This window comes from Myotis myotis, unplaced genomic scaffold (genome assembly GCF_014108235.1).
Source record: "Myotis myotis isolate mMyoMyo1 unplaced genomic scaffold, mMyoMyo1.p scaffold_m19_p_17, whole genome shotgun sequence".
Lineage (NCBI taxonomy): Eukaryota > Metazoa > Chordata > Mammalia > Chiroptera > Vespertilionidae > Myotis > Myotis myotis.
In genome coordinates, this window is record NW_023416321.1 from 20,303,103 (window position 1) to 20,329,601 (window position 26,499).

The following is a 26,499-nucleotide window of genomic DNA, read 5'->3' on the forward strand; positions in this document are numbered from 1 at the left end:
CTGTGCTCTGTGACCAGTGCAATAAATCCATATTGTGTTCAGGGCTTATGGGATGGGTGTTCCAGGAGTATAAAAGGCCAATGAGTTGAGAGTCCTTGGAAAAAAGTATGCCTTAATATGGAAGGAAGTATGGTTAGGGGGAAGTTGATAAACTTGGAGAAAGTTAAGAAAGTAGAGATGAGGATAAGGCCTGGTACTTTGTAGATACTCAGCAAATCTTTATTTTCTTCTTTCTGGCTCTCCTCTCCTTGTACCTGTTTCACCACCACTGTCACTTGCCTCTGCAGGCGTTTTATGAATAGGAATAGCTTCAAATCATGATGGTAGCAGTTGGCTTGGAGGGGAAGATTAGGAGGCAGGTTCCAAAGTCCTCATCAAATGTGCCCCAGTCACTTGGATGCTGTAGGGCTTGGTGATATTGACCTCTAGGAGAAGCTCAAGGATTCCCCCTCATCTCCCTACCACTCATGCTTGAAGGGTGGGTTAAGGGCCAAGACAATTTATTGGGCTGGGTTTTTGGGGGGTTTTTTTGGCCATGGTTCTTAAGACAGGAATTTGCTCTGTTATGAGAGGGTTAAGACTAAGCCTTCAAAGGTTTCCACTAAGGTCCCCTGGTCTCTATAAGCACAGCCGTTACTATAAGCACAGATCTCATTACTTTCAGGGATTTAAAAGGGAGTCAGTCCTTTTTGACATAATGATAGAAATAATGAACTTACTGGCAATCCAAAGGGTCTTCCTCCTCAGAATGTAAAATTTCTAGGAGAGTTGGTTATATCTTGTGATTTCTTTTATGTGAGTTATTACACTATTGTCATCATTGAAAACATAAGACATATATTCCATTTCCAGAAATTTTCTTTTTCACCTACACTTTTGTGTGTAACACTGAAATCTAATAATTTTTTATTTCACAGCGTGCTTTTTGGTGTAGGTGAAATAAAACTCACTTTAAAAAAATCACACATCTGAACTGTGAAACTGCTAGAAAGGTGAAAATTCCTAGAGTGAGTAAACAGAAACCACAGGTCATCCTAATCTTTCTTAAGATGCAATAAATGCTCATGTAGAGTTGACTAAAGAAATCCTAAGACACCTAGATTATTAGTCTTGTTATTATTATTTTTAAAATATATTTTATTGATTTTTTACAGAGAGGAAGGGAGAGAGATAGAGAGTTAGAAACATCGATGAGAGAGAAACATCGATCAGCTGCCTCCTGCACACCTCCAATTGGGGATGTGCCCGCAACCAAGGTACATGCCCTTGACCGGAATCGAACCCAGGACCCCTCAGTCCACAGGCCAATGTCCACTGAGCCAAGCCGGTCAGGGCAGTCTTGTTAGTTTGCTATTAATAATACATCTAAGGCATTTAGCAATGCTTGCCTAGGAAAAGAAATTTCCTTTGGCACTTCATCTGGGTGTCTCTGAGAAAACATGTGCTTCACTTGGCATTAGTCACATGAAGTAGAACATTCAACTTTATCCACAAAGTCTGTAATATCCATCTGGATCCTATGGATTGCTCTGAACCAGCGGTTCGCAACCTGTGGGTCGCGACCCCTTTGGGGGTCGAACGACCCTTTCACAGGGGTTGCCTAAGACCATCGGAAAGCACATATATAATTACATATTGTTTTTGTGATTAATCACTATGCTTTAATTATGTTCAATTTGAAACAATGAAATTGGGGGTCACCACAACATGAGGAACTGTATTAAAGGGTCGCAGCATTAGGAAGGTTGAAAACCACTGCTCTATACCATCCAACTCATACATGTTTGCCCTTTCTGCAAGTGCTTGTATTGACAGGTAGACTTATAATTTCTATAACTAAGATGGAGTTTCCATAGAATACTGTATCATAGAGATTTGTGTTAGGTTAAATTTACCAAAAAAACAAACAAACAAACAAAAAAAACACCAAACAACAACACACCAGATTCCCCCCCCCCCCCCCCGACTTTAAAGTAAAGAATAATGAAAAATAGCCCAAGCCGGTTTGGCTCAATGGATAGAGTGCTGGCTTGTGAGCTGAAGGGTCCCGGGTTCGATTCCGGTCAAGGGCACATGCCTGGGTTGCGGGCTTGCTCCCAGTAAAGGGCTTGCAGGAGGCAGCCCATCATTGATGTTTCTATCTCTCTCTCCCTCTCCCTTCCTCTCTGAAATCAATAAAAATATTTTTTATAAAAAGAATAATGAAAAGTAAGTACCAGTTCCTAATTAGGTATTTAGTTTAAAGAGATAGAGTTAAAAGTATTTGTTCTAAATGATAGTTCAAATATACTTTTCCAAAGACCTTTAATTGGCAGCTTCCCCCGCAAATATTGGTACTGGTGTAGGAATTGTTTCTGAATTTGAAAAAAAAAAAAAAAAAAAGGAGCTTCACTTGTTCATTCTTGTTCTGTTCATGACACCTGGCTATTAATGTATGTTAATGGAATCACTGTACTTTTTATTACGTGCATATGAAGAAGAAAGAAAACTTTCCTTTAGATGTCTTACTTGGATTTTAGTTAGTTGACGTAAGATTGTTTTCTTTTCCTTTTTAGGTTGCAAACATGTTAAAGGCATCCTGTTATATGGGCCCCCAGGTTGTGGTAAGACTCTCTTGGCTCGACAGATTGGCAAGATGTTGAATGCAAGAGAGCCCAAAGTGGTCAATGGGCCAGAAATTCTTAACAAATATGTGGGAGAATCAGAAGCTAACATTCGTAAACTCTTTGCTGATGCTGAAGAGGAGCAAAGGAGGGTAATGCTAATATAAGTATCTTTCTGTAAAAGTTTATTATCATTTACAGGATGAATGAAATTCTGCATTATGGTGGAAAACTTGTTAGAACAATCTATATTTTTAAAAACTTGAGGGTAAAATTTATTTAATACCAAGTTATGTCACTCAACCAGGATTATGGGGGATTTACATGATGTCATTACCCACATGTTCATAATACAAAGATAGATGATTGTATAAGCCAAAAGTTTTACAAAAACAAATCATGAATATATTTTCAGGTGACACTTTTATTCCACATTACTTCCAGAGACTTGAACTGATCCTTCGGAAAGGGAGGAATTAAATCTATAAAGGGACTTGTAGAATTATGTGTATGTTAGATCCATAGTGCAGAAAGCTAGCTTTACTTACCAATTGAGTCTACTCAGTTGTAGAGTGACAGGTATGAGTTGTTAGGTCCCAGAGGCAAGCTTGATTTGAGTCTTAGAAAAATAATAAAATTAATTAAAAATAAAACCAGAGTTTATGTGGTGGTTAATTTTATGTGTCAATTTGGCTAGGCCTCTGGGTGTGGAGACATTTGGTTAAACATTATTCTGAGTGTGTTTGTGGGGATATTTTGGATGAGATTACCATTTGAATCAGTAGACTGAGTAAAGCAATTGCCCTCACTAATATGGGTGGGTTCTACCCAATCAGTTGAAGGCCTGAATAGAACAGAAATATCTTTAGATCTTGGGACTTGTCAGCCACCATAATTGTATTATAATTCCTTATAATTAATCTCTCTATAGCTAGCTAGCTAGCTGGATTGATAAATAGAGATCTAGATCTCTATCTAGATATAGAGATTTACATATATATCTGTATATTTTCAGGTGACTAATAGGGCGGATCTTGGTTCTGTTACACTGGAAAACCCAAACTAATCCTCTAATATTATATTTGTTTCATTGACAGTGTGTTTAAAAATAATGCCATGCGATTTTGTTTCTGGCAATATAGTAGACTAGGCAGCTTGAAACCTTCCTTCTACAAATACCTTCATATGTTGGGTAAAATATAAAAAATCATTTTAAATGTATAATTGTGCTCTCAGGAAAGAAAATGAAATCTTCAGAAATGTAAAGAAAACTGAAAATTTGAATGATAAAGAAATGACCTGAAGGTTTGGTTTTGGTAATGTATGAGTTTAGGTGTTAGCACCCGCTGAGGGCAGAAAATGAGTCCTTGAACCCACTTAAGGTATGGACTAGGAACTGGAACCTTCAAAGAGGTTGTGCCTTCAGTGAAAAGAATGGACTTAAAGATATCTGTCTACCAGCACAGAGAAATATCAAAAACATTTAACAACCTAGGTTCTGAAGTAGGAGCTAAGGAATCTCTAATGGCCATTCTAAACTGTGGATCCTTGACTCATGCTTAGGATTTAAAAGCAAAACAGCAACATCATCAACAACAGAAACCATTCCATCTGTGGTCTGGGGTCCCCGAGCTGAGAAAATAATTTTAAAATTAATCCTTGGCTAATGATACCATAGGGTTGTTAGATATGAGCAGACCCCAAGGAATGCTCCAACAATCCAGGCCACACGAGCTTCTCATAGGGGAAGCTAAAATAGTTTCAATAAATGGAAAATGTTATCATCAAAATTTAAAGCTCAGCAACCAGGTTATACATAAGCCAGTAGTTTCAGCTGAAGAAAGAAGTGACAAACAGGAGAATAGATCTAAAGAAATCACCCAGAATGTAGTGCAGAGAGATAAAGGGAAAATATGAAAGAGAAGTTGAGATAACAAAGTTAAAGTGAAAAGTCCTAATGAAGTAGTATAGAATCAATATTCAAAGATAGAATCTCTGAGAATTTTCTAGATTTGATAAAACACATAAATACTCAGATTTACATAGTACCATGAGCCCAAATAGGATAAATAAAAAATAGGTTATTTTTAGACCCATTGTTGTGAAACTGGAGAATGTCAAAGAAAAAAAGAGAAGCATCTTAATATAAACAAAAAAGAAATGACAGTGACATACAAAGGGAGATCCATTATGTTGACAACAAACTTCAATGACAACAACAGATCAGAAAATAGTGGAGCAATATCTTCACAGAGCTAAGTGAAAATAATTGTCAACTTACAATTTTATACACAGTTTAATTCTCATTCAGGAATAAAGGGGAAATAAATATATTTTTTTTCAAGCAAAGACTAATAGAATTAACTAATCACAGAAGCTTGCTGGAGGAATATGAAGGATGATGTACTTTAGAATTAAGGAAATTGAATCCAGAAGGAAGCAGTGGATGCAAGAAATAATGATGAGTAATGAAATTGGTGAAAATGTGGAGAAAATCTGGCATTTCTACTTCTGGTAGTGACAGATTAGGTAATTTGAATCATGCCTGGCACTGAAGACTATCAGAAAAGCTCAACAAAAGATTTAATTATATTTTGCTTGAAGGCATCAAAGAACAAAGGCCCAGATAAAAAAGGCCCTGGTTTTTTTAAAAATAATAATAATAATAATAAGGCCCTGGTATATGGAGGCTCAGAGGGAAAAGGTCACTGTTTTTCTAGAGATACTAGTCAGTGCTGGAATTTTCTAGGCTAGTGGAAGTAATGGGCAGAGATTAGCAGCTATGGCCCACAAAGAGGGAATATCTGATGAACATGCCTCATTTTGAGTTGGGACCCTGAAGGGCTATACCATAGAATTAAGGGTTAACTGGAAATAGAAGAGCATTCTCAGAGAGGTTGTAGATCAGCCTTTAATCATGACATTCTCTAAAATTAGACTGAGGGTTCCTAAATCACTAGTGCCCCCAGGTTTCTGGTAGAATTGTAGATACTTCCTGGAGGAAAGCCTCAAATTATTTCTGTCATTTACAAATGAAATGTATGGTGTGTTATCGAAAGGAATCAGACACAGAGACAACAAAAGATGATAGAAATTGGGCCTCTGGATATTGGAATTCTCAGATACAGACTTTTAAAAACGATTCTTACCACATTCAAAGAGAAACAAAATTGAGAATTTTGGCAGAGCACTGGAAACTAAAAAAAAGTCAAATGGGAATGCTGGGAATGAGAAATCAGTAACTGAAAGTAACCCAAGTAGATAGATTTACATAGATTAGACACATCTAAAGAGAGAATTAGTGAACTGAAAGATATTAGACAAAAATAACCAGAGACAAAGGATGAAAGAAATGAAGAAAGATAGAAAATAACATAACAATGTCTTTAAAGTTTCAGGAAGGAAAAGATGATGGGGCAAAAGCAATATTTGAAGGGAAAATGGTTTAGAACTTTCTTAAACTAATGAGCATCCATCCATAGATTCCAGCAGTGATATGAACCTAAGCAAAGGAAATACTAAAGGAGTTGACACCTATAGTTAATCATCATTAAACTTCGAGAGAGAGAGAGAGAGAGAGAGAGAGAGAGAGAGAGAGAGAAATCTTAAAAGCAGAGAATAAAGAAAGATTATCTTCAAATACCAACAATTACTTGGCAGATATCTTCCAACAAAAATGATGGAAACAAGAAATCAGTTCAATACCGTTTTTAAGAAACAGAGAATAAACTGTCAACTTAGAATTTGTATAGCTAGTAAATGGATAAATTGTCATATATGTATACAATGAAGTGCTACATAGTAATAAAAATAGACCGTGGCTATACACAGTTTTGAATTTCACAAGTAAATGTTGAACAAAAGAAACCAGACAAGAAAAATGCTTACTGGATGATTCCATTTATATAAAACTCAAAGTATAGTATTTAATGATGCATGCTTAGGTGGTAAAAATATAAAGGAAACTGAGAAATAATTGCCATAAAAATCAGATTGTGTTTGCCTATGCGAGATGGTGGTGGAAGGCTTTTTCTTGTTATGGCTATGTGGATGTTCATTTTGTGACAGTTCATTGAGACATACGTTCACATTTTGTGAACTTTCCCTCTATGCCATACTTCATAATACAAAAGTTTAAAAGAGGTAAATTTAAGAAGCATTCACTATATAAAACAATAATAATAATGATCAATATGTTTTTTAAGAACTAAAATATGGAATAAAATATATGGGAATTGGAATAAATCATGTAAAATCCTTGTATCATTAGAGAAGAAGATAGTAATGTTAATTAACGTACAACTTTAGTCAAAGTGTATGTGAAAATATATATACATTACTAGTCATAGTAAAATTAGAAGAATATACCAAGTGGGTAATATCTTGCAGATTAATTTGACAACATCTTATAAAAATGAAAATGCTATACATGACCTATGGGTTCTATCTCAAGATAGCTATCCTAGAGAAACATTCTTGAACTTGTGCACAAAATAACATGTATCAAGATGTTAATTGCTGCACTATTTGTAATGGGAGAAAAAGTAGAAACGTCTTGATTTTTCCTCAGTAGGAAATGGAATATCATATAAATATTTAAATGAATAATATACATGGATCAGTATAAATAATCCTCAAAAGCATAATATCAAATTTTTTTAATTTAGTAAACTTTACTAAATCTAACATGCCCTGTTATTTCCTACGTATTCTTGGTTTTGTTGTTGATAAAAATCAGTTTTAAATATTTTCTTTATAACAACCCCTTAATGCTTCAAGTCTTCTTGTTGAGCACTTAATTATTTTTGCTTTACACAGGAGGTTTTCATTAAATTCTTGTTCCTATTCAGGTCTCCAGCCATTTCAACCCCATTGGTTCTAGCAGGCATGGGTCCTGGTGTATGGTGCAAGTTCAGTCACTGATCTCAGCTCTTCAGACAGCCCCAGAACAAATTCAGTTTTAAAGTTCATCCCTAGTACTAACAATATTTTCTGCTTCAAATATCTTTTTAATACTCCGTATACCAAGAAAAATAGTCATAACCATTTATTATCTGGTTTGAAATAACTACTTTTTCTAAAAGTTATTTTAAGTTATTTTATAAATCACAAATTAAAATTAAAGAGAAGTGAAAGACTATTAAAATATTTAATAAGAACATAAATATAACAAACCAAATTTTTATTCCATGTTTTCCTGATTTTGAAGACATATTAAATGTATCCAAAATGGGCAGGAGCTTCTGAATATAACTCACTGCCCATCAGTTGTTATACATGAACTTGTGTATACTGCTTATAAATTTCAAATACATCTCTAATAGATTCTGGCTTATATGACTTCCGGTTCTCTTGCACAGGCATTATCAAGACACAATACCTGAAGATTTTTTTTTTTTTTTTTTTTTTTTACTCTTTGGCTCATAATTTAGTTGAAGAGAGGATGGCCATCTGATGCTCCATACTTGCAAAACATTTTTTTTTTAGATTTGCATACACCTTTTATAATGGTTAATCCAATATTTTTATGTTTATGTCATCTATTTCTTCTGGTCTTCTCTCTATAATGCCTACCTTCAAATTTGTCTACTTAGAAACCATATCAAGGAAATTTTTATGCACAGGTGAAATAAAAGGTGGAGGAATACTGTCATGTGTTCTTTTAGAAAAATGAGATGGCCTAGTTTCTTGTCACAAAATACAGCATACTGAAAACTTTTTGTTGAATAAATAACTGGATGAAAATGTCATATTTTCTTTTTGTCCTTACAAATATATTTACTCATTCTTGAGTTTGAGAAAATTAATGTAGAATATCATCATCTGAAAGCACATAGTCTGAGATTTTACTTTAATGATGAATTTCACCATCTTCATTAGAGTCTCAAGTGCTTCTGTCTCTTTGTATTAACTTTCGGATTTATATAATTGTGAAATATCTTTCTCTATAAATTTTCTTTTTCTTTTTGCCATTATGGCCAGAGAATTTAAAACATCTGAGTTCTCAACTGTGTTCCATTAAAACTAAAATCAGGCAACAAAAATAGTGAACACTATGTCTAGATTTCTCTTACACTAGCAGTCGCCAACCCGTAGTCTGCGGACCACTTGTGGTTCATGGGTCCGAAAGATTGGCAATTGCTGCCTTATACCTTCTTGAAAGATGATACAATACTTTGGACAACACTAAGAAACCCGAAGGATGATGTCATAGCGATATTTATTTCACTATTGCATATTTCTAAGCAATTTCATCATTCTTTCATTTTATTATCTTAATCATTTTTTAGCATAGCTAGTAATTGATTAGTAATGATGACATGATTTCTAGAATGTTGAAATAGCATAATATAGCTTAGATTTATAAAAAGATCCAGTGGACCCATATGGTAATTGCCGGATAGAATGAGTGTTATTTTATTTTTTAAAATATATTTCCCTTTTTGGTCTGTGGAAGACTTCTAAGAAAAAAAGTCATGAGATATCAATCTTTATAAATAAACTTGCAGACAGTTTAAATATGACACAATCAATGATAAAGTTGAGTTGGCAGAGAATTTCTAAGTAGAGAATTTCATAGCCAGCCTTTTCAGTTATAACTTTCTCAAGTCTTACATCCAAAAATGGCTTGGTACACTCAGCTAATGAACCCATGGACGGTATATGTGTGTTACATAATAAAGAAAAGCATCACCTCTGTGATTCTGGCCAGTCCAGGCTGACGGAGATGAGCACTTGCATATAGGTCAAACTAGTTAAATATAGAACTGTGGTTTTCGAAGCTGTTGCCAGGAGCTCAATAGCAGCAGCTCTGTTTCTATGGGGGAATACTTTTCAGATGGTAAGAACAGAGCTAAAGCCAGCAAGTTGAAGAGGATTGCATTGTGGAAATTTAAACTCTTTGGTAAAGGGTTATTGATGATTCAGCTACATTAATCTGTGAACATTAATTTTGACATCTTCCTTACCTGACTCCTAATTTATTGCAATAAGAATTTGGCTTTATTTAAGTAACACACCTGTAAAAATTGATGTTATTATACTGACTAGGTTGGGGGAAGGGACCTGATGACAGGTCACAAGATTAGTAAGGTTCTGAAAAGGTCAGAATTGTACTGAATTATGTTTAGGACAGATTGCTTCTGTGATCATTAAATCAAAAACAGTGTTCTTATTGTCTCTGGCTTCCCTTCCACAGAGGTGATATTTGAGGTTGGCCTGAGAAGGAAGTCATGATTCCAGTGGCAACATAAGGCACATTGACAGCAAAATTCATACATTATGGCAGCTGTTTGTTTCATGCTCTATTAGCAGACAACCTTGAATAAAAATGTCTTATAAAAATAATGTAGAATCACAGTTTTTCAGTTATAAACAGGAATGTCCTTGTTTTGTACCAAAGACAGCAAGAATTAATACCCTACTATATAGAAGTATTTGGCAAAGCTAAGATTGTAGTTCCAATTCCTCCTTCTCAGTTTTTTCTACAGATGGAAAGATGAATAGTTTTTGGTGTTTAATTTTTTTAAACAGCAAGCTATCATTTATCATCAGACATCTGTTCAATAAATATGATATTAAGAAATTAATTTTTTCAGATTTGAATTTAGTTTTTAAAACATTTGTGGAAGGAGAACAATTTGTGAGTAATGTGTTTCTATTTATAATTCTGAAGTAGTATCAACTTTCTTCTGGTATACAGTTTTATGAATTTTAGCATATATATAGTTTTATGTAACCACCACTAAAATCTAGATGACAGAACATTTACATCACCCCAAAATAATTCCCTCAGGTTGTCCCTTCATGGTCACTCTCCCTGTGTTAACAGCTCCTGGTTACTATTGATCTGTTCTCCATCCCTATAGTTTTGTCTTTTCAAGAATGTCATATAAATAGGATCATAGTATGTAACCTTTTGAGACTTGTTTCTTTCACTTGGCATATTTCCTTTGAGATTCATCCAAGTTGTAGCATGTATCAACCATCCCTTTTTATTGTTGAGTAGTATTCCATTGTATGTGGATGTACTATAGTTTGTTTATCCATTCACCAACTAAAGGGCATTTAGGTTGTTTCCAGTTGAGGGTACTTATGAGCAGAGCAGCTATAAGCCAAGGGGTGGAATTGCTGGATCAAAAAGTGTTTTACTTGGTTTTCATTTTTTAAAACAACTTAGACCCAGTATAATTTCCTTTAGGTCATTTCTTGCCTGGCTGGTGTGGCTCAGTGGTTGAGCATCCACCCATGAACCAGGAGGTCACTGGTTTGAGTTTCAGTCAAGGCACTGCCCAGGTTGCAGGCTCAATTCCCAGTAGAAGGCATGCAGTAGTCAACCAATCGATGATGTTTCTCTCCCACCAATGTTTCTATCTCTATCCTTCTCTTTCTCTCTCTCTCTCTCTTTAAAAAAAAAAAATCAATAAAAACATTTTTAAGCTTTAAACCTATTTTTTAAATTATATCCTTGCCAGAGTTTTAATGAATATCAACCATATCTAATCCTTAATCTCATTATGCCCATCTTAATATTATCCATATGTTGTCATATTGAGGTTTTGTTCATTCTCACCTGTTTCATTTTATTAATCCCTAATGTTTTTGTCGTTTATAAAAGAAAATTTCTAAAGCATACTTCTCCCTTTAGTTACTTAAATATAAACTGTTAGGTGCCCTACATGTCACGCCCGGCTGAGGGGGCTCAATCCACCGCCGCCGCCACCGGGCTTCGGTCTCGGTGCAGGTAGCGGCCGCCGCCAGGACAACTACCCTGCCGAGCATCCCCAGGCAGTAAGCCCGCTTTCTCACCGCGAGTGAGGAAAAGGAGGCTCAAAGAGGTCAAGCACCTGTTCCAAGATCATATAATGTGTTAATGTTGGAGTTCCAGTTTGAAGTTATAGTTCCTCCATAGTAGGAGAAACCAAGATGGCGGCATAGGTAAACACCGGGAAATTGCTGCCTCCCACAACAACTTCAAAAATACAACGAAAAGACAAAACGGACATCATCCAGAACTACGGGAAGGCTGGCTGAGTGTAAATTCTACAACTAGAAGAAAAGAGAAAAGCACACTGAGACTCAGAGGAGCTGCGGAAGTAAAGTGCAAAGATACGGAGGCTCGAGTGCGCGTGAGGAAAGGGGCTGGTACCTGAGGACGCGGCTGTCTTTTTGAATCAGGAGGGAGTCACAAGCTCCCGACTGCTCTGAACTCCGGTTCTGGGAACTCTCTGGGAACCCAAGACTCATACGGGGAGAAACTGGACTATCTGGCAGCAGACAGAACTCTGAACTTGAGGGCGGCTTTCCCTCAGAGGTGCTTGCAGCAATTATCGGGACACTGAGACGCGCGGCCCCTTAGGGCAGGGCTGAGGACCAGCCATAGCTGCTTGCTCCGCCCTTTGATTCCCTGAGACCCCGCCCCACCCAGGCTGCGGCAGAGGCTTTTGCATATGAATGCCCTGGCCCTTTGCAACCTGAAAATTACCTAACAAATTGCAGGTGGGCCAGACAGATCCAGAACTTCCAAGAGAAGGCCCAATGCCCCACAGCAGCTTGCATTGCTTCACAGCTGGGCCTCATCAGGGCACCTCCAAACTCCAAAAAAGGAAGGGGAATCTGCAGTTCTCTTCGTAGCTCCTGCTGGGTAACCTCAGGCTGAGGCTAAATTAGCACCTCCTTAGATCCAAGAGCCAGTGTACCCAGTGGTCAGAGGGGGACTATCCAGATTACAACTCCTCACATCCATAAGGGACACACTCAGGGCGCAGACTCAGTGAGCACCAAAGCCCCACTGAAGCAAGTCTTGCCCCAGAAGGGTGGCTTCAGCACAGAAGTTCTCCCACTGCAGACACAGCTGATTCTCACTGCCAATTGGCCTGGAGGTCAATTCCTCCTAGTGATCCTACAACAATCAAGGCATAACTACAACAAGACTGTGCACAAAGCCCACAAGGGGGTGCACAAAGAGTGTCCACCTCAGGTAACTGGGGAGGCTGAGCCACTGGGCCCTACAGGACACCTAGCACACAAAACCACTCTACCAACACAGGGAAGCATAAAAAATGCGGAGACAAAGAAGCAGGTCACAAATGACAGAAATGGAGGAAAGCAAATGACTGGACATAGAGTTCAAAACCACGTTTATAAGGTTTTTCAAGAATTTTATGGAAACCGCCGATAAATTTAGTGAGACCCTGGAGGATATGAAAAAAGACCAACTAGAAATTAAGCATACACTGACTGAAATAAAGAATAATATACAGAGATCCAACAGCAGACAAGAGGATCCCAAGAATCAAGTCAAAGATTTGAAATACAAAGAAACAAAAAATACCCAACCGAAAAAAAAAAGATTCCAAAAATATGAAGATAGTGTAAGGAGCCTCTGGGACAACTTCAAGCGTACCAACATTAGAATTATAGGGGTACCAGAAGAAGAGAGAGGGCAAGATATTGAAAACCTATTTGAAGAAATAATGACAGAAAACTTCCCCTACCTGGTGAAAGAAATAGACTTACAAGTCCAGGAAGCGCAGAGAACCCCAAACAAAAGGAACACAAAGAGGACCACACCAAGACACATCATAATTAAAATGCCAAGAGCAAAAGACAAAGAGAGAATCTTAAAAGCAGCAAGAGAAAGACAGTTACCTACAAGGGAGTACCCATACGACTGTCAGCTGATTTCTCAACAGAAACCATGCAGGCCAGAAGAGAGTGGCAAGAAATATTCAAAGTGATGAACAGTAAGAACCTACAACCAAGATTACTTTATCCAGCAAAGCTATCATTCAGAAGTGAAGGCCAGATAAAGAAAAAGATAAGAGATTTCTTTCTCACAGATAAGAAAAAGCTAAAGGAGTTCATCACCACCAAACCAGCATTATATGAAATGCTGAAAGGTATTCTTTAAGAAGAGGAAGAAGAAAAAGGAACTCTTACCATTTGCCACAGCATGGATGGAACTGGAGAGCGGATAAATACCACATGATCTCACTCATTTGTGGAATATAATGAACAACATAAACTGATGAACAAGGACTGATCCAGAGACGGAGAGGCATTGATTGGACTGTCGGGCCTTGGAGGGAAGGTAGGGGAGGGTGGAGGTAAGGGGGAAAGGTCAACCAAAGGACTTATATGCAAGCATATAGGCCTAACCAATGGACACGGACAATGGTGGGATGAGGGAATGAGCGGGGGTGGGGGGTGGGTAGGGGGCAACGTGGGGATAAGGACACATATGTAATATCTTAATCAATAAAAAATATATTTAAAAATAAATAAATAAATAAATATAAATTGTTAGAAGGTCCACTTAACTTAATCTAACCAATTATTAGTATTTATAAGTTTTTGCATCTATTAAAGTTTTAAAATATATAAACTATTTTAACAATGACTATATCCAATAAACTAAACCAGAAATCACTATGCAGAAGAAACAGCATCCCCTTGACTGTTCTTTTTATAAATTGTGTCTCTGTTCTCACTTTACTGTTAGGAGAAAATAATCTGTTTTCATGTGGCATGACTGAATGTGAATCATGTTCATTTCCTTCCCCTATCCCCCCAATTCCCAGTGGACCTCTGGGAAGAGTGACCACTTAGAAATATAAGGTGACAAGCTTAGCCCTACTTGTTTCTGGGATAATTCCTTCACCAAAAGTCAGGGGAAATGGGAGGGAATTGTCATTCACTGACTTAAGAATGCACCTGATAAGTATAAGAATTCATTTAAATAATGAGGTAAGAAATGAGTGTAAATGAATAGTTATATGATGGACTATTCACTTGCATCAGTATATAATGTGTATGTTTGTTTTATGGCTATTAAATAAGAGGTTCTAGAATATTGTTGCAGTTTGCAGACTTCTGAGAATGTAGTTCTAACACCTTTGTAAGGCTACAACCATGATTAGACTTGCTGTATTTATTAGTCAATATGGAGCGAAGTCCATATATGGAAAGTTTTGCTTTGCTTTTTGGATTAGTTTGTTTAATATATTCATATTATTTGAATTATTTGTTCTATAATATAATTTCTTATCTTACTAGCTTGGTGCTAACAGTGGTTTGCACATCATCATCTTTGATGAAATTGATGCCATTTGCAAGCAGAGAGGGAGCATGGCTGGTAGCACGGGAGTCCATGACACTGTCGTCAATCAATTGCTGTCCAAAATTGACGGGGTAGAACAGCTGAACAACATCTTAGTCATTGGTATGTTTGCTTAAAAAAAAAGTGCTGTAAAAAAAAAAAAAAAAGTGCTGTGATTTCAAAAACATTAGATACATGGGTTCGGAATTAAGATCTGTATAGATTGTAAGTATACTACTTTGCCAATGTTTCCAAATTAGAACCAAGTGTTATTGAAGAATTTGACTATTTTAATGTTGAGCCTTAACAGGACAAATGTAAGGTGGGTTTTAGTGACCCATGGTTTAAGCATACAGCTCACCCATTTAAAAGGCAGCACAATGTAATGCAGTGGTTTTCAAAGTGGGTCTTGTAGGCCTCCAGGGGTCCTCAGAGGGGCTTCAAGATCTGTGAGGCCCAGGGAATGAGCTTTAGATCATGCATCTCTATCATAACTTCATGCATCTCTATCAAAACAGTCTTTTAACTGTTTTAGGTACTGAGGTTCTTCTTACGGTGACTTTTGTGTGTGTGTGGGGGGGGAGTCTGTTGTTTATGAAGGTTGAAAACCATTGGCCTACAAAAAAGGGAAGGGACTTTGGGTCAAACATGTTCGTATGGCCCCTCTCTCACTTTGACAGGTTACTTGCCCTCTTTGAATCTTAATTTTTCTTTTTAAATATTTGAAGTTTTTATTGTATTTATATTCCATTGGCTTGTACAGTAGTGAAATAACTAAATTTATAACGAAATAATTTATAACTAAAGCAAAGTCTCCAGGTATTTTCATTAGAACATGTCAAGAACAAGTGATATTTTTATTTGAGAATAATTTGGTTTTCTGTTTGACTTATAAAATGTCCTCTTAGCTTCTGAGGTAAATTATTAATCTTACATATACTGAAGGGACATTTTATCTTATTTTTGAACTGCGATCATTTGTATGTTTTAACATCTATGTTCAGGAATGACCAACAGACCAGATCTGATAGATGAAGCTCTCCTTCGACCTGGAAGACTGGAAGTTAAAATGGAAATAGGTAAGTAGACCTGTCACTGATGGCATGGGAGTGGGAGAATATATTTAGAGTTCATTAGCAGGAGCAAAGTCATGCAACTCAATGGTTTAATGTTTGTTAGAGAAGTTGTATATCATGAGAAGCAGATGTTTTCATGGTTGAGTACCTATAAGAAAGCATTAGGAATAAAATAATATCTGCCTTATTTTCAATTTTATCAGGCTTACCAGATGAAAAAGGTCGACTACAAATCCTTCACATCCACACAGCAAGGATGAGAGGGCATCAGTTACTCTCTGCAGACGTAGATATTAAAGAACTGGCCACAGAGACCAAGAATTTCAGCGGTGCTGAATTGGAGGGTCTGGTGCGAGCGGCACAATCCACTGCTATGAACAGACACATAAAGGTCAGTCAACTAATAGATTAGGAGTCTGCAGCCCTGTAAATACTGTGCCAGGGTTCTTTCTCTTTCCTTTCAAGCATACCAAGGGCTAGGGGTGATGCTGACTTTTGGTAGAGAAAATTCATGATAAAAGGAATAGTAATTAACTGTCCACTGCTAAATCTTCAGAGTAGCTGGAAAAATAACAGTATCTGCCCCATATTAACCACTGACTCATCTCCCTTCGGTTGTCTCCATCTGATACATGTGCAGATGAATATTTTGAACAATATTTTTAATCTTTGTGCTGTGTTGAGTTGTAATATGTCATATGAAGTTAGATTTTCTACATTTTAGAATTATGAGGGCTGCTTCTTTCAGCAAATATACTGCATAATTGCTATTTTTGAGGTATTAAACTGGAGACATGAAGATAATAAAGCATGGCCTCTCCCCTCAAGGAATTCAAAGTCAGGGGAATGGACATGTTTGCAAATTAGTACAAAAATGTATTGGTACTCTGGTAGAAAATACTCTGGTAGAAATATAACAAGGATACTTTTATTTTGATAAAGTTATCACCTGTAGATAAGTGACTCCCAGGTTTATGTCTTATCTCTTGAAAGTATATCTCCCACTTTCATTTATAATTAAATAATTCTACCTGGATGTTTTGTTTATTTTAAATGTACTTTTATTGATTTCAGAGAGGAAGGGAGAGGGAGAGAGAGAGAGAAACATCAATGATGAGAGAGAATCATTGATCTGCCACTGTCTTTTTTTTTTTTTTTTATTGCTTTCCTTTTTGCTCCTATTTTGCTGATATCTCAATTTTTCAGGCTTGAACCTTCACAGTTATCTTTGATTCTTGTCACTCTACTGTATCCCACATTAACTCATTTGCCAAATTTTGTCAGTTCTACCTTGGCAGTATCTTTCAGTTCTCATTGTCACTGTCCACCTTTTATTTGATTAATCTTCCTACTTCATATCATTCTACCCTTCAGAAACTTTCAGTGAGGCAACTTTGTCTACAGAACAAAGTACAGACTTCTTAGCCTTGTCCTTAAGGTCCTCTAGACCTTCTTCTAGGCTAGCCTTCCCGGATGTGTTCCCAGTTATTCTCTACACATTTTAGTCAAATTGAAGTACTCACTGATCATCAGACATTAGTTTATTTTTCCATTTCTCTGCTTTTTTTTTTTTCTTCACTGAGAGTCTTTACCATCTCTTTTTATTTATCTTTTCAATACCTGGTTCATATGCCAGAATTTTCTTCAAATCTTTTCTGATTCTTTCTTTCAAGAATAATGTGTTATTGTTCTTCCTGAAATAAGTGTATCATTTATGGTACCTTCGGTTTACTTTGGTTCAAAATATTTATTCAGCACCTATTGTATGTCAGACACTGTGCTAGGGGTTAATACTACAACTGCAAAGAAGTAAATCATCTACCTTTGAGCAGCTCACAGTCTGTCCTCCACATAGAAAGTACATGGAAGGTGAGGAAGAGAAAGGTGTCAGATGTGGTCAGTTCATGGGGTGAGAGAACTTTCACAGAGAAACTTCTGTGTCTATTAGTGGGGTAGGTCTTTTAGGTAGAAGGAACAACATACGCAAAGTAACAGAGACACAGAATAGCATGATATGCTAAGGTAATTCAATATTACTTCAGCATGAAAAGCAGGGAAAGGGTGGTAGAGAGAGAGAGATTGTGAGGAGACTAAAGCAGGGGATGGAGCACAAAGAGCCCTTTATACTGTGCTAAGAAGTATGCACTTTTTTTTCCTGTGAGTAGTGCTAAGCCATTGAAGAGTTTAAAGAATAGCAGTGACATAGTGTTAAAACATAAGATCACTCTGGCAGCTGTATCGAGTGGAGTATTTAGGGGAGTATTTAGGGAGCTGGCAACACAGACGAGAGAGGGGAACTTTTATAACAGTTCTTGCAAGAAATAATAAAAGCCTGAACAGCTAGGTTGAGTATGTTCTAGTTATTTGGGAAAATTCTAGCAATGGTTCTAAACCAAGGGTCAACAAACTATGGCCCATGGGCCATATCTAACCAGTCACCAGTTTTTATAAGTAAAGTTTTTTAGAACACAACTACACCCATTCATTTGTATATTGTCTGCAGCTGCTTCCATCCTACCATGGCAGGGTTGCGTATTTGCAACCAAGTCTGCATGGCCCACACAGCTTAAAATATTGACTATCTAGCTCTTTACAGAAAAAGTTTGTCAACCCCTGTTCTAGACTTTAAGTCCGTATCTTATTCATCTCTGAATCTCCCACAATATTTCAAATAGGTCTAAATACTGAGAATATAGTAGGTATTTAGTAAATATTTTTTAAGGTAGTAAACATATATGTATTCTGAATCAAACTATCTATAAGTCATAATTTTCCTACATAATAGAAATGACTTTGTTCTAGATCAAGAATCCCATACTGGAGAAAGACACTTTATTTATTTATTTTTAAAAAATAAAATTTTTATTGATTTCAGAGAGGAAGTAAGAGGGAGAGAGATATAGAAACATCAGTGATGAGAGGGAATCATTGATCAGCTGCCTCCTGCATGCCCCTTACTAGGGATGGAACCCGCAACCCAGGCATGTGCCCTTGACTGGAATCAAACCCGGGACCCTTCAGTCCACAGACCGATGCTGTACCCACTGAGCAAAACCAGCTAGGGCGAGAAAGACACTTTGGACAGATAAGAAAAACCTCTTTAAAATACTGGAGACAGCAGGAGGAAGATACTAGTATCATTGCATTTTTAAATGCCAATGATCTAGATAATGTGGGAATGTAATATTGGGTCCTTTATAAAGTGGATTTTTCCTTTTTCTTTTTCTTTCTCTCCCTACCATAAGAAATGTTTTGATAAGAAGTGATGGTGACTTCAAGAAACATTGAGTAAATGATGTAAAAATTGTTTCCCACCTTACTGATCCTTCACCTCAGACCACATTAGTGTTTCTTGATATAATCCACAATAACTAGTTTATTAGTTATCAGATTTTTCATATGCATTAGCCACCGGATTTTTCTCTTACTTAGTTATTTGCCATTTTTACCACAATAATCTTATCCCAAAATGTTTCTAAGCCATCATCTCATTAAGAAACATATTTCCTTTAAGCATACATTAGTTTTATACATGAAGCAATAAGATATGGGGGGAAGAATATATATTTTATAGTCCTAAGATGTGGTTATACATTACACTTCTTTCACTTTTTTATTTTTGCTCTGTCAGAGGGCAATAACTACATATTTCATCTGGATTTTTATGAAAATGAAATCAAATACTATATTTGGAAGTGCCTTATAAACTAAATATCAATGTTAGTTCTTTACAGTTTAGTTATTATTGGCTGATTTGAGAGGATACCATATACATCCTTTTCAATATCTGAGTTTCTGGGTTTTATTGACTATTTGCAGTTATCATTTTTCTAATTGTAAAGTTAATATGTTAGTTAAGACTATATAGAATATATTATCCTTCAGATTTACAAGTAAGAAGTAGTGCTAATAGTGGACATTATTTCCCTCACTTTTTCCACGTGGTTGAATTACCTTTAAACTTCAGGTGATGCATATTGACTTGTGATCAACACCTTTGATACCAAAGAGCTTTAATTTTTTACAGTATCTATGGAATATTTAATACAAGGGACCTATAGGCACTTCTAGGAAAGAGGGAAGGATATGTAAGACACTAACCACACCCCCAAAAATAAATAGTACCAACATTTCCTTTTCTGCATTTAAAAAAATCTATATTGTCAAAAGTTCTTTCAATACTGTTTTCCTAACAAGACTCCTCCTCGGCCAAACAAAAGGCACACAGTTTTAGTATTCCCATTGCTGTAAATGTTCATAGCTTTACTAGTAATGATTGATGAATAAGTAATTTGAAACTTATGATTTAAACTTGGTATAAAACTTAGATACAACATTCAACTGTTTGTTATGATGTTCTTCCTGTGTATTATAAAAAGCCATTATTAGTGGGGTTTTTGCTTCCTTTGCAAAAGATTTGGGTTTAAACAAAAACTGGTGGACTAAACTAAACAGGTCTTCCCTGTTAAATTGTTCTTTCAGGTTTTCTGAAACAAGTAGAAAATCCCATCATAAACACCTCGATGTTCATGTCATTTGTAGTTGAAACCATGTTTGTGGTCAACTAAAATTCATGTGACATTAGGTTGTTTTTATCTTGAAAGGAATTTCTGCTTCAGGTAGAGAAGATTCATAACCCAAATTTCTTCTGCTCTAATCTGCTGTAGGGAAGTAAATTGAGGACGGACACACACACACACACACACACTTTACAACTGAATCGAAGCTCTGATTTATGTTTGCAGAACTTCAATAAAATTATCTCTTATTTTCTGTAGAATTTTGATTGATTAAGGTCATTCTACCCTTAATTTAACAGGAATGATAAGAACTTTGAAAGGTCAGATTTAAAAGGTTATGAAATTTAAGGGTGACCACTTGATATTTGCTCGTGTTGAAATACAAGTTTATTAGTTTCAGCAGGTAAAAGCTGAAAGACGTTGCCTCTTCTATATTGATTAGCTGTTATTATCTTAATGAATAGTCAGGAATAATTCACAATTGTATTATTATTGGTTATTTATAACTAGTTAACTTTTGAAGTTCAAGGAGTATCTAAAAACAACTTGTTCTAAAATAACTCTATTCCACCCATCTTACTTCACTTTTAACTCATTGAGTGAGTCATTTCTTAGTAGTAAAAAGACAAGTTGCACACCAGCTTTAGTACTGAAATCTGTCATATTTTTTGGCAAATGTTTTAAGCTAGACAAGATTTTTCCTTCATATTGCTATATGTTTCTGTCTTTTTGGTTTCACTATAAGAGGAAATCAAAATACAAAACATTTTAGTAAAAACCTAGGGCTGTATAGGGAGAGGATATTTAAAATTAGTCTGGTAGCTTCATTGGGATTTTAATGTGATTCTGTCAGAATTGGTTTCTTCACTTTCACTTTAAAGTTTACACTTTGTAGAATTCTTTTAGATGTGTCAAAAAGACTTAATCAGAGTCTGAAACCTTTATATAAGGTTACCTTTACCCTCAATTTAAGAAACCTTTCAAGCTTATATAAGGACATGAGATGAAATGAGATAATGTATATGAATATACTTTATAAACTATAAAGCTAAAAGAGATTTATATATTATAAACATAATTCTTTCAGGAAAATAAACTTAGAGATGTCAGGAAATGTGATCAATATTTATTGAATATCTAATATGTGTCAATGAAAACCCTATTAATACTTTAAGTGCTAATTATTCTCTTTATTTAAGTAGAATATTTGTGCATCTACTTAAATGTTGCTTGTTACCTGCTCTCTTTTTTAAAATATAGAAGTCATATATGAATATATTCTCTTTGTAGAAGACTCAAGGATGCCAAAGTATAGGGGAAAAGTGAGACAGGCCATCTCTAACACCCAGACATAGTCAGCATTTGGGCTATGCCTTTGTAGTCTATTTTCTTTATATTTGCACTCATATACATATGCACTTTAAAAAAAAACAAATGGAATTGTACTGCAGTTCATATTTTTTACTTGACAATATGTCTTGTCTAGCTTTCCATGTCAGTATATGTAAGTCATTATTTTGGACAAATGCTCAATATTCTAGGCTATTACAACACAATTTAAAATATAAGATCCACAAGGGCAGGAACTTGTGGCCTTACTGCTATTCTGTAGAGCAGCAATTTTCAACCAGTGTGCCGCAAGAATTTTTAAAACATGCAATACCTGACTAGTCAGGGGCACTGACCTCTTTTCCTTTAAGATTGTCAAATAAATAAAATGAGAACACAACACAACAATAGCTATCTGGTGTGAATGAATAAAACTTATACTTTTTTGGTGTGTCAGATCGTTAAAAATGTATTTTTGGTGTGCCGCAGGATTTTAGTAATTTGTTTGTGTACCATCAGGTGAGAAATTGAGAATCACTGCTGTAGTGCCTAAAACAGTGCATAATACTGTTATGAAAATTCTTGCCTGTGTCTCCCTGTGTACATATGGAAATCATTTTTAGGGGAAATAGCCAGATTTATTTTTTAAATGTGATTGATTATATTGTCTTCTAGTTTCTACTGTTGCGAGGTTCCACTGCAGGTAACCTGTTTTTGTCTCTCATAAAGATTCTAGGACTTTCTCTTCACCTTTAGTGCTCTGATACTACACAACACTGTCTAGACAGATGTAGGTTTGTTTTCATTTATCCTGATCAGCACTCATTGAACCCTTTAAACTGCAAAAACAGAGCTCTCTTCAGCTGTGGAAAATTTTTTTTCTTCTGTCTTTTTTTCTCTTTTCTCCTTCTCAGACTCCTCTGGCTCAGTGTTAAAAATTCTGTATATACCATGCTTTTTAACCTTTCTCTCTCAACTTTCTGGCATGTCATGGGTTTGGGGCAGGAAGCTAGATAAGTAAATGTGTTCTGTTTGCCATCTTGATCCAGTTTCCTGACATAGTTCTTGTTATCCCATGAGGCTTACTTTAAAAAAAAAAATATCTGTCACCCTAGTTGGGTAATTCAGTTGGTTGGAATGTCATCCCAGTACGCCAAGGTTGTGGGATCAGTCCCCGGTGGGGGCACATGCAGGGATCAACCAATGGCTGCATAGATAGATGGAACAGATCGATGTTCTCTCTCTCTCTCTCTCTCTCTCTCTCTCTCTTCCTTCCTTTCTCTCTCCAAAATAAATCAGTGAACAAATATCTGTCATTTTATTTGTCTCAGCTGTCTATTCCTAAAGGAACATGACTCATATTTTATAATAATGAATGGAAGGTTGATATTGTTTAACAAACTTTTGTTTTATAATCAGATTTTTTGAAGATAACTTTTTAAAAATCATAGTACCATTTTAAATATTAGACTCACTTGCCTGCTGCTATTGGGAGTGAGCCCAGTCACATTAAAAATTGTGTTGGTATCTCAATCACTCATCAGGTCCAGGCAGCTCCAAGTGCTGATAAAGGCCTTGATGCCTCTCCAGATGTCTGTGCTAAGTGTCAGCTCCAGGTGCAGGAAGCAGAATACTTGGAGCTGGCACATAGATTCTCAAGTACAAAGTATGAGTACAAATCCAAGTTGTAGGTCCTTGGTCTCCTAGAAAAATGGTTTACAAACCTGTGGAACTTTATAAAAATTAAATGCCTGGACCCTCTTAAATCAAATCCTGAAGGGGCTGGGGCTGAGTATCTGTGTATCTGTAAAGGCTTTAGAGGTTATTCTAAGAGTGATAGCTAGAGTTCTTAGAGAGCCTCCGTATATATTTTCTCCTCCTTATGCCTCATTTATAAAGAATTGGCTATCCAATGTTCTTTGGTACAGATGTGTCATAATTTACTTAACTGGTACCCGCTTGGTGGACATTTAATTTGCTTCTAGTCTTCTGCTATTATAAGTCACTAGAGTAGATGTCCTTGTAATATAACATTGCACACATCTGTGAATATACCTATGGGATAAATTTCTACACGTGGAATTGTTCAGGCAAAGGTATATATATTTGTGAATTTGAGAGAGATGCTATTTGCCTGTGAAAGTATGCTTTTCAAAATCTTTAGGTGTTACATTCTTAGGCTGAAAATATTCTTAAATCTTAGAAGTCCTTACATTGTGTTTTCATTCTAACTAGGCCACTACTAAAGTTGAAGTGGACATGGAAAAAGCAGAGAGCCTGCAGGTGACAAGGGGAGATTTCCTCGCTTCTTTGGAGAATGATATCAAACCAGTGAGTATGAATATTGAGTGATGTATAAGCCCCAAAATAATAATAATTCAGGAGAAAAAATAACTGCTATTTTACCAGTATTGTGGGAGGTTATATCATATGAAGTTTTTAAAAATCAAAAAATCTTATCAGAAGTGTTCAATATAAGAAACATTCAAACAATAACTCTGATAGCTGGGTAATTAGCCAGTACTTACTGAAATATTTCTCATGATAGGGAGCTCACCATCTGTTAGACTGACCATCCCATTTTGAGGCTTTCTAATTATTCTTTATATTGAACTATAAATAGTTTTCTCATTGGTTCTTATACAATATGAAGCTACTGAAACCAAAATTCATCTTAATTCATTCATCCTCCATATGTTAGTTACATTTAAAATTAGCTCTCATATTCTCCGCTCTCTACCTTTCTCTAACCTCCTCCAAGGCATTCCTTTTTCTTACTCATTACTTTTGGTCCTTAACTGCTACAGTTTCTAAAGACTCTTAACCATTCTAAGTGCCCTTTAAAAAAAAGGTGTCAGGTTTTTTTTTAATGCACTCACTAGTCACAGTTGGAGCTTTAGAATACAGTATAAGATCATTAACCCATCCTATCCTATCTAATAAAAGAGAAACATGGTAATTGGCATACAACCGCTACCCTTCCCATTGGCTAATCAGGGCAATATGCAAATTAACTGCCAGCCAAGATGGCAGCCGGCAGCCAGGCAGCTTGAAACTAACATGAGCCTTGCTTGCTTCAGTGACGGAGGACTCCAACGTTCCCCGCCTGCCACTGCAGGCCTCTGAGCTGCAACTCTAAGCAACTATGTAACAAATATAGAAGCTAAGCAAAACCCCAGAAACCTGCTTTAGTCCCGGGCTTCAGCCAGCAGAATCGCAACATTGTAAGCAAAGGCCAGAAACCTACTTTCAACAGCGGAGGCCTAAGAGCTGGAGCCAAGCCTCAAAGCTAAAGCTGGCCCAGAATAAAAAAGAAAAAAGAAAAAAAGGAGCGGTTGGTAGCTTCAGTCACCCGCCAGCCTGAAAACAGCCCTCAGCCCCTCACCCAGACTGGCCAGGCACCCCAGTGGGGACCCCCACCCTGAAAGGTGTGTGACCAGCTGCAAACAGCCATCATCCCCTCACCCAGGCTGGCCAGGCACCCCAGTGGCGACCCCCACCCTGAAGGATGTGTGACCAGCTGCAAGCAGCCATCATCCCCTCACCCAGGCTGGCCAGGCACCCCAGTGGGGACCCCCACCCTGATCCAGGACACCCTTCAGGGCAAACCAGCCAGCCCCACCCGTGCACCAGGCCTCTACCCTATATAGTAAAAGGGTAATATGCCTCCTAGCACCGGGATCAGCGTGACAGGGGGCAGCGCCCAAACCCCCTGATCACCCTGTGGCTCTGTGTGTGACAGGGGGTGGGGCCACAACCTCCCTATCCATCTGCTCTGTTCGTGACAGGGGAAGGTGCCCCAACCCCCTGATCAGCCCTGCTCTGTGCCTGATGGGGGGAGCTCCCCAACCCCGTGATCACCCTGCAGCTCTGTGTGTGACAGGGTGCAGCGCCCCAACGCCCCCCCCCCCCACGGGCCCTGCTCTGTGTGTGACAGAGGGCAGCGCCCCAACCCCCTGATTGGCCCTGCTCTGTGCATGACAGGGTACAGAGCCCCAACCCCCCTGATGGGCCCTGCTCTGTGCATGACAGGGGGTGGCGCCGTAACCTCCCCATCGACCCTGCCTTGAGTGTGACAGGGGACGGTACCCCAACCCCCCAATCAGCCCTACCCTGAGCGTGACTGAGGGTGACATCACAACCTCCCGATCTCCCTGCTCTGTGCATGACAGGGGGCGGCACCCCAACTCCCCAATCGGCCCTGCTCTGAGCCCGACCAGGGGCTGCACCTAGGGATTGGGCCTGCCCTCTGCCACCCGGGAGCAGGCCTAAGCCAGCAGGTCGTTATCTCCCGAGGGGTCTCAGACTGAGAGGGCACAGGCCGGGCTGAGGGACCGCCCCCCTCCCCCCCGAGTGCACAAATTTTTGTGCACCGGGCCTCTAGTCCTATATAATAAAAGCCTAATATGCTAAGTGTCTGGTCGTCCATTCAACCAATCAAAGCATAATATGCAAATGTATGCTAAGTCGACTCAACCGCTCACTATGATGTGCGCTGACCACCAGGGGGCAGAAGCTCCAACTGGTGGCTTAGCTTGCTGCTGGGGTCCAGCCAATCAGGACTGAGCAAGACAGGTTGGACACACTGTGGAGCCCTCCTGCGATCCCTCCCTGGCTGGCCAACCTCCCACGTCCTTCCCTGGCCCCAATTGTGCACCAGTGGGGTCCCTTGGCCTGGCCTGCACCCCTCTCACAATCTGAGACCCCTCGGGGGATCTCAGAGAGCCAGTTTCGGTCTGATCTTGCACGCCAGGCCAAGGGACCCCACTGGTGCACAGATTCATGCACTGGGCCTCTAGTTTTTCTATAAAATAACCACTAATGTTTGTTTACTCTTCATTGAGTAGCCATTGTTTGGAGTCCTATATTAG

At 37.7% G+C, this 26,499-nt stretch overlaps 1 protein-coding gene across 3 annotated transcripts in view; it reads left to right on the top strand.

Annotated features, from left to right (window-relative positions):
* The window catches only part of NSF (N-ethylmaleimide sensitive factor, vesicle fusing ATPase), a 124,540-nt gene that overhangs the window by 52,970 nt on the left and 45,071 nt on the right, over positions 1 to 26,499 (top strand). For all 3 annotated transcript variants that reach the window (XM_036340133.1, XM_036340131.1, XM_036340132.1), the window contains exons 9-13: positions 2,556 to 2,755; positions 14,661 to 14,826; positions 15,708 to 15,782; positions 15,983 to 16,170; positions 23,864 to 23,959. In XM_036340133.1, coding sequence (XP_036196026.1) covers positions 2,556 to 2,755; positions 14,661 to 14,826; positions 15,708 to 15,782; positions 15,983 to 16,170; positions 23,864 to 23,959 — 725 coding nt within the window. The remainder of the gene's footprint in view (positions 1 to 2,555; positions 2,756 to 14,660; positions 14,827 to 15,707; positions 15,783 to 15,982; positions 16,171 to 23,863; positions 23,960 to 26,499) is intronic.